The sequence below is a fragment of the Saccostrea cucullata genome, unplaced genomic scaffold (assembly GCF_032062105.1).
Source record: "Saccostrea cucullata isolate Sc308-1 unplaced genomic scaffold, CSIRO_AGI_Scuc_v1 ctg14046, whole genome shotgun sequence".
Classification (NCBI taxonomy): domain Eukaryota; kingdom Metazoa; phylum Mollusca; class Bivalvia; order Ostreida; family Ostreidae; genus Saccostrea; species Saccostrea cuccullata.
This window is the reverse complement of record NW_026929573.1, coordinates 10614-18590: the sequence shown is the minus strand read 5'-3', so window position 1 is coordinate 18590 and position 7977 is coordinate 10614. Positions and strand designations below refer to the sequence as shown.

Here is a 7977-nt window from a genome sequence, read left to right as displayed (position 1 = left end):
CAGTTGATAGCTCTAAATTTGACCATACTAAATATACAATGTCAGTGACTTTAAAAATATTGATAAAACAATTAATTTATATCACTTTGTCAATTACACACAATCTAAAATATGTCACGTTTATAATGTGATAGGAAATCAAAACTTATTATAAGTAAGTGCAGTTCACAAACATTTCCAAGCCTTTGATTGGACAATACATAGACTGCAAATTAAAGTTTCGTTTTAAAATTACTACTTAAATAGATTCCAGTGAAGCTTTATACATCCATTTACCGCGTAGGAAAAATTGCAGGAATCACAAAAGATGAATTCTCTTTCTATTTTATTATATTTTGGCTGTCTAGCCACTATCTTCCAGGGACAAGACTGCTATGATGACCAGGGTAACGCCCAGATGTGTAGCCCTCCGTTTGTAAATGCTGCCTTCAATAGGTCCGTCCAGGCCACCAACACGTGTGGTCAGGCGGGGCCCACAGAGTTCTGTCCTTTTTCACGGTGGGGTCAGCCACTACCCTGCCAGGTCTGTGACGCTCAGAGTCCCAGGACAAGGCACCCCCCGCAAATGACGACGGACACGGAATTTCCCAGAACCTGGTGGCAGTCAGATACAATGCTAGACGGGATTAGGTATCCTGTTGTGATTAACTTAACTCTGGATTTCAGTAAGTAGACACATTGAGTATATATTTTGTCCGTCAATGGTCTTTAAAGCTTGCTTGTTAGCTCACCTGAGCCGAAGGCTCAAGTGAGCTTTTCTGATCAAAATTTGTCCGTTGTCTGTCGTCGTTGTAGTCGTTGTTGTCGTCATCGTCGTAAACTTTCCACATTTTCATCTTCTTCTCCAGAACCACTTGGCCAATTTCAACCAAACTTGGCACAAAGTATCCTTGGGTAAAGGGGATTCAAGTTTGTTCAAATGAAGGGCCACGCCCTTTCCCAAGGGGAGCGACCCAAGTTTTACATAGGAATATATAGGAAACATCTTTAAAAATCTTCTTCTCCAGAACCACTGGGCCAGGAAAAATAATACTTATATGGAATCATCCTCAGGTAGTGTAGATTCAAGTTTGTTCAAATCATGACCCCCGGGGCAAGGGTGGGGCCAAAATGGCCGACCCAAGTTTTACATAGGAATATATAGGAAACATCTTTAAAAATCTTTTTCTCCAGAACCACTGGGCCAGGAAAAATAATACTCATATGGAATCATCCTCAGGTAGTGTAGATTCAAGTTTGTTCAAATCATGTACCCCGGGGCAAGGGTGGGGCCAAAATGGCCGACCCAAGTTTTACATAGGAATATATAGGAAAAATCTTTAAAAATCTTCTTCTCCAGAACCACTGGGCCAGGAAAAATAATACTCATGTGGAATCATCCTCAGGTAGTGTAGATTCAAGTTTGTTCAAATCATGACCCCCGGCCCTGGGGATAGGGTGGGGCCAAAATGGCCGACCCAAGTTTTACATAGGGATATATAGGGAAACCTTTCAAAATCTTCTTTTCAAGTACTTCAAAGCTATGATTAGTGATATTTATGTGGAATCATCCTCAGGTAGTGTTCAAATGATGACCGCCTGGAAGGGGGGGGGGGTAGTAAATTCAAGCCCGATGTGCTGAGGTGAGCGCTGTGGCCCCTGTGCCTCTTGTTTTATATACATTGAGTGCATAATTTGTCTTATGATGTAAATTTCCCTGCTTTAAGAGAAAAAAAATTGTGAGTTTTAAAATGGATAAAAGTATTCATAATTATACTTTATGAAGCAATGCTTATTTTTTTTTCATGTTAGATATAACCTCTTCTTTCTTTCCAGAAAAAGCTTACGATATTACTTATACCAATTTGCGTTTCCAAACTGCAATTCCTGAAAGTTTTGCAATCTACAAGAAAACTACTGAAAGCAGTGATTGGACGCCATATCAATTTTTCAGTGCGTCCTGCCGGAGTACATATGGAAAACCTGGTAGGCGGTTTCCAACTACAGCCGATGAAGCCATCTGTACGAACCAATACAGTGACCTTTTCCCATTGACTGGTGGTCGTGTTCCATTTAGTACCTTGGGAAGTCGCCCTGGTGCGTTTAGTTTCGACAATAATCCTGTCTTGCAGGTATGTCCTAATGAAATGTTCATAATTTTTCTTTCATCTTTTGAACGTATAAACAATAATGCAAATTCAACTTCGTCCATGATCCATCTCTTCAAGCGAATTTCCAGACCAAGGAACACAAATTAACCCTTCCCCCCTATTTTTTTTATGGGTAACAGGAATGGGTAACAGCCTCAGCTATACGGATTTCCCTCACACGAATGAATACATTTGGGGACGAGGATTTTGGTGGTGATACGGTCTTGAAATCCTATTACTACGCCATTTCTGATATAAGTGTTGGTGCCAGGTACTAGAATGGAATGTTTTAGTAAATATGTTATAATTATAGTGAATGGTTAAATGTTTTGGCCTTTCTTGATATCTAAAACATAAATGATCAGTAATAAACGTCCAGGACTACTCTATAAACATTGATTTGTACAAAATGTTTCAGAAAAAAATATTTTGATACTTCAGGGAAACTTTTTTGAAGAATAGTTTTATGATTTTATACACGCTACAGTCTAAAAGAACCATTTGTATATTTCTAGGTGTAAGTGCAATGGACATGCTAGTGAATGTTATACTCCAGATGGTCAAGAATCAGACAGAGAAGTTTGTAGGTGTCAACACAACACAGCTGGAGTTGACTGTGAGAAGTGTCTGCCTATGTACAACGACAAACCGTGGGCAAGAGCAACATCTAGCAGCGCTAATCAGTGCCAGCGTAAGTAATCAAATAATGACAAACAAGAATTTTTCCCTTGAATTTATTTATGCATGAAAAGATACAATTTTGATGAGTATTAATTATTGATAATTCGGAATTTGGACAAAATTTCTCTTTTCTCAGTTTTCTTTAGTCTCAGTTGTTTTATCACACTCCTACAAAACAAACCAACTCAAAATTAAGTGATAGAAATTTGAGTGATCATTGATAGAAAGGATATTCGTATTAGGTTGTGAGTGCAACAACAAAGCAGACAGTTGCTCATTTGATCAGGATCTTTACCAGAGAACAGGGAGGGGAGGTCGCTGTGTCGACTGTCGGGACAACACGGACGGTCCTCACTGTGAGAGGTGCAAGGACAACCACTATCTAAGGTCATCAGATGGAAGGTGCACACCATGTGATTGTGATCCTGTTGGTATGTTTGTTTTTAAAATTCGAAGGATTGTATATATACATGTACTAAAAAGGGACGTTTTTCGTTTGTGTAATTCAAAATTGTTTTAAATTGAAATGTCAGAATAGAAAATTATTATGTTATTATTTGATGTAGCTTAAATAATTACCATATTCAACATTTGTATGGACAAGCTATATGAATTTAAAATTTGTAACTCAAAGTATGAAAAATAAACATTAAATTGGTCTGAGAGAAGTGGATGGGGTAAATAACACTGCGTAAACCTGACATGAACTTTTGACATGAGTGAGTCAAATATGAAATTTTGTTTAAATCAATTTGTCAGGTTCTGATACTCTTCAATGTGATGGGACTGGGCAGTGCCAGTGTAAATCAGGTTATACAGGAGAGAAATGTACAAGGTTTGTTATTTTTTCAATTAATCTTTTTTTTTTCTCAGTACAATATCAGTTATTTCGATACGCTAGAACATGCTCTACATATGAACAATTTAAAAAACGAGGTAAATTATTGGACACTCGTTGACCACAGTTAGTGGTTGTCCAATCAAGAAGAGATCCATTGTATTACTTTATCGTTTTTGTATATATTTGATTGTAATTTTATTTGGTCAACAAAAACCTGAGTTAACAGGTTAATCATTTTGCAAGTTCTTTTGTCGATACTATGACCTTGTCAGCAAATACAAATTATCATTCAATGAATGAAATAATGACTGGTGTTTTTCATACTAATTGTTAGTTCATTATTGAATTGACGTTGGATTTTTCCCGTTATTTCCCGATCATGACAAGGAGCACACGGCGGGTGTAATGACCGGTCGGCAGGGGATGCTCACTCCTCCTTGGCGCCTGATTCCATCTCTAATGTTTGCTCTGCTCCTGTTATATATTGTTTTTGAATTTGTGATCTTGAATACTGTTCGTATGTTTAATTTTACTGTTCGTATGTTTAATTTTCTCTCTTAATCTGAATTACTTATGAACTATAAGATAATTGGTTGACTAAATTGATTCAAAATTACGTGACTTAATAAAACCCCTTAAAAAGGAATTATTTTTTTATAAATACTGGCACATTTTCCTGATAATGCATAGGATTAACATCATTTAATTGATTATAATTTCCATTACGTGATATTTCAAATTTTGTAAAACTTTGCTACAATGTATAATAAAAAAAATTGTATGAAATTCCTGCTCTAATGCGAAAACAACCTGAATGATGCTGTTTGTAATCTTTCTGGCATTGATAAGCGCATCAAGTTTAACAAAGTAGTTGGATATGCAAAAATACTAGTAAAATGATCGAGTGATTTTCAATCAGTTTAAACACGTTAAATGTTTAAGCTTCATTTCTTTACATTTTATATGTAATTTTTCAAAGAATGTATCTAAATGTTCTTTAATGATACAAATACATACTTTTTTGTAGATCGTCATCCACAAGTTGAATACTTCAAATACCTTCCAGAGATTTCAAACTTTCACAGAGAAGGGAAACAAATACTTCTATTACTCGTTAATGTATATCCGTTTGTAAGAAAACAGGTAAAGAAATAAAATGATTAAATATTAATGATTTATGTTTTTTTTTTGATGAAAATCTTTTTTGGGGGGCAAAATCGTTGTAATTGACTTTTTCCCCCATTGAAATAAAATATAATGAAATATATGGAGATAACAAACAGTTTTCTTAAGTTCTTTAAACAACACAAATCAGGAGCAAAGCAAACGGACCTCTAAAACATCAGAGATGGGATCAGGTGCGATGAGGGATGAGCCCTGCCGACCAGTCACAACTGCCGTTTGTTCCCTCCTCAGTTTATTCACCCCCCCTCTCTCTCTCTCTTGAGATGATAAAACGTGTCATCAATATTAAACAAAATATTGTAATCTATTTAAGTGATCAAATATTAAAACAAATTGTTATATAAAGGAAGGCGAATAATTTAAATGAATATGAACATTATTTTTCATATTTCTTTGCTTCTTTATCATATGTTTACATTTTTAAAAGTGATAGCGGAAGTGACTTTATTGACATGACAACAATGTACTTAAGCAGATTGCGATATGCTTAGCTAAGAATTGCTAAGTATGTTGCTTAGAATTTTTATGCAATGGAAATTAAGCATGTTACTCAGCTGAGTATATGCTTAAGAAATTTAAGCATATACTTAAGAAAATTCTTAGAATTTTTATGCATACGAATCCAGGTCATCGAACAATCTGTTGAGTTCTCGTTGCCCCCTCCTCATCATTAGCAGACCTTGTTTTGAATTTAAATATTCTACATGAGTAGAAGAAAACACTGTTGACCTTCAGCTCGACAATTAGATATACCGACGATGTAATATCAATTAACAATTATTACTTTCATTTGTATTTCGATTCGATATATCCGACTGAACTAAAAATAAAAAGAATTCTTATTACATGTACATCTGTTCTTATATTTGTATATTGTTATAGAAATAGACCTTAATGGTAACCTTACAAGAAAAATGTATGATAAACATGATGATTTTCAAGTTTTCTGTTGTCAACATTCCTTACTTAAATATAATTATATAAGTACATGTACCTGAATAATGGACTTGTATCTACCAGGTGATTTGATACGAAATGTCATGCTCTACATACGAACAATTTTTCAGAAAGAGGCAATCCATTACCGGAAACAAAGTTTTGTTTGAAGGCATGCATTTCACCATAATGTGACACACTGAAATTTCTAGAATATTCTAGATTTATGATACTGTATAAATACCCTGTCAATTCGATTACGATAAGCATCATTGATATTACTGGGATATAATTTCACTGGGAAGTGAAGCCCACGGCAGGTATTTTTAGATTTTTGCTAAGTGCCAAAATAAATTATTGTAGATGTGTGATTGATCTTTGCTGGCACTCCCCATAGGAACCAGATCCCACTTGTCATGTTTTTTGTTAAATTGAATTATAAGCCAGCAAAAATCAACATGGTATTTTCGGTCACAGACTTTCTTAATTCGCCAAGTGTACAGGTTTTTGAAACGTTAAAAAAGGATGACTTGATCGCATTAGGTTTGCATTTGTTTGTTATTTAAAAAAGCATTAGAATAAAGGTTGCAAACAAATGTGTGAAGAAACATCTTTGAAAAATACGAACTTATATACAGTTAAATGTATATTTCAGTTTCAATTAGAGTTAGAGAAAATGCGATTTGAAAGAGAAAAATTAGAAAGAGAAGAGCGAGAAAGAGACAGAGAAAAGAGAAAGAGAAGAACGAGAGCGTTTTGAATTAGACAAATTAGAAAGACAAGAGCGAGAAAGAGAGCGTGAAATGAACTTTGAATCTTTAATGCACCAACCAGTCAATTGTCAAAACTGAATTTGACGCAGCAAAAAATTTAGTTCCAAAATTTCAAGTCTGTAATATCGCAGAAAATCTTAAATGGCCACAACACGTATGGTCAACAATGTTACAAAGTGTACTGGTTGGCAAAGCAGCTGAGGTATACTCTGCACTAGGGGTAGCTGAAAGTTCAGACTATGAGAAGGTCAAAGGAAAGGTTAGATCAAGATTGATTTTTTTTTTTCACATTCACGAACAAACTGAAACTTGATAAAACTTTTGCTAATTTGCGCCAAGTCATCCTGGTAAAGAGTTTAAGGAATGTGTTACTCAAGATTTGAAAACACATCTAGAAGATAAGAATGTGAAAACTCTTGAAGAGGCAATTATCGAAATGTTTCAAAAAAGAATTTTGTATCAAAATAAAAAAAATTCAACACATATAAAAAGAGTGGTTCAATCTTTCACAAGTTCCCAGTCTCCATCCCAAGGTGGTTCTAAGTCCGGTCCAGGACGATCTTCTGGATACTTTGTTTAAGTTAAATAATGAAAAACTCTGCTCGTTTAGAAATGATTGAAGAGGCAAATTTGTTTCACTCGGTGACTCTAGCGAAATCACAACGTTATTGTTAGAGGGCGTGCTTCCTTTGTCTGAGCATTTCACATATAAATGTTGTTTTTCCAAAGAAACAAATTTAAGGAATTTTTTGTGAGAAAATCACTCCAGATGTCATGTGCGATGATGAAGATGATGACATTTATCCATCCTGTGCTGTTAGGGTAAAAAAGCAGAAGACACTTTTGCCTTTTTTATCTGACCTTGAAAAAGTCTTCAAGAAGCAAGAGAAGAAAGAACTGTTACCAAAATTTGGTGGTGAGGATGATGAGTTGCATCCACTAGTTAGCCAAGGCAAGGACATCCTCAGCCGAGAACGTTTACGCTCTGAACAACATAAAGACCCAGATATCATTCAACTTAAGAGGGCACTTCCAACATTTTCAAGAAGCACATGCTATTTCTTCATTTGCAAAAGTTTAGCTCACGATACACCTATGGCTTCATTCATGTCTGTAAAGTGACTATATTTAACGCTACCAACAACTTTTGAAGAACGTTTTCGAGTGTTGGTGGATTGTGTAGGACCTTTGCCTCGGAAATCTGGGAACTTGCACATCCACTCGATTCCCTGAAGCCATACCTCTTAGGAATATAAAGGCAAAGAGCATAGTTAAGGCCCCAACCAAGTTCTTCAGTTTTGTAGGAGCACCAAAGGCAATTCAGTCGGATCAAGGCTCAAATTTTATGTCGGGGTTGTTCCAGCAAGTCATGCATGAGTTGGGTATAAGGCAATATAGATCAACTGCTTATCATCCTGAGTCCCAGGGAGCG

The 7977-nt window shown here is 35.7% G+C and overlaps 1 protein-coding gene across 1 annotated transcript; it reads left to right on the top strand.

Annotated features, from left to right (window-relative positions):
• The first annotated feature begins 303 nt into the window (after window positions 1-303).
• Window positions 304-4822, top strand: LOC134281261 (laminin subunit gamma-1-like). Its single transcript, XM_062763739.1, has 7 exons — window positions 304-665; window positions 1816-2111; window positions 2270-2400; window positions 2645-2820; window positions 3053-3241; window positions 3570-3645; window positions 4679-4822. Exons 1-7 carry the CDS (start codon window positions 308-310, stop codon window positions 4695-4697), a joined length of 1245 nt encoding a protein of 414 aa, XP_062619723.1. The 5' UTR covers window positions 304-307; the 3' UTR covers window positions 4698-4822.
• Window positions 4823-7977: the final 3155 nt, after the last annotated feature.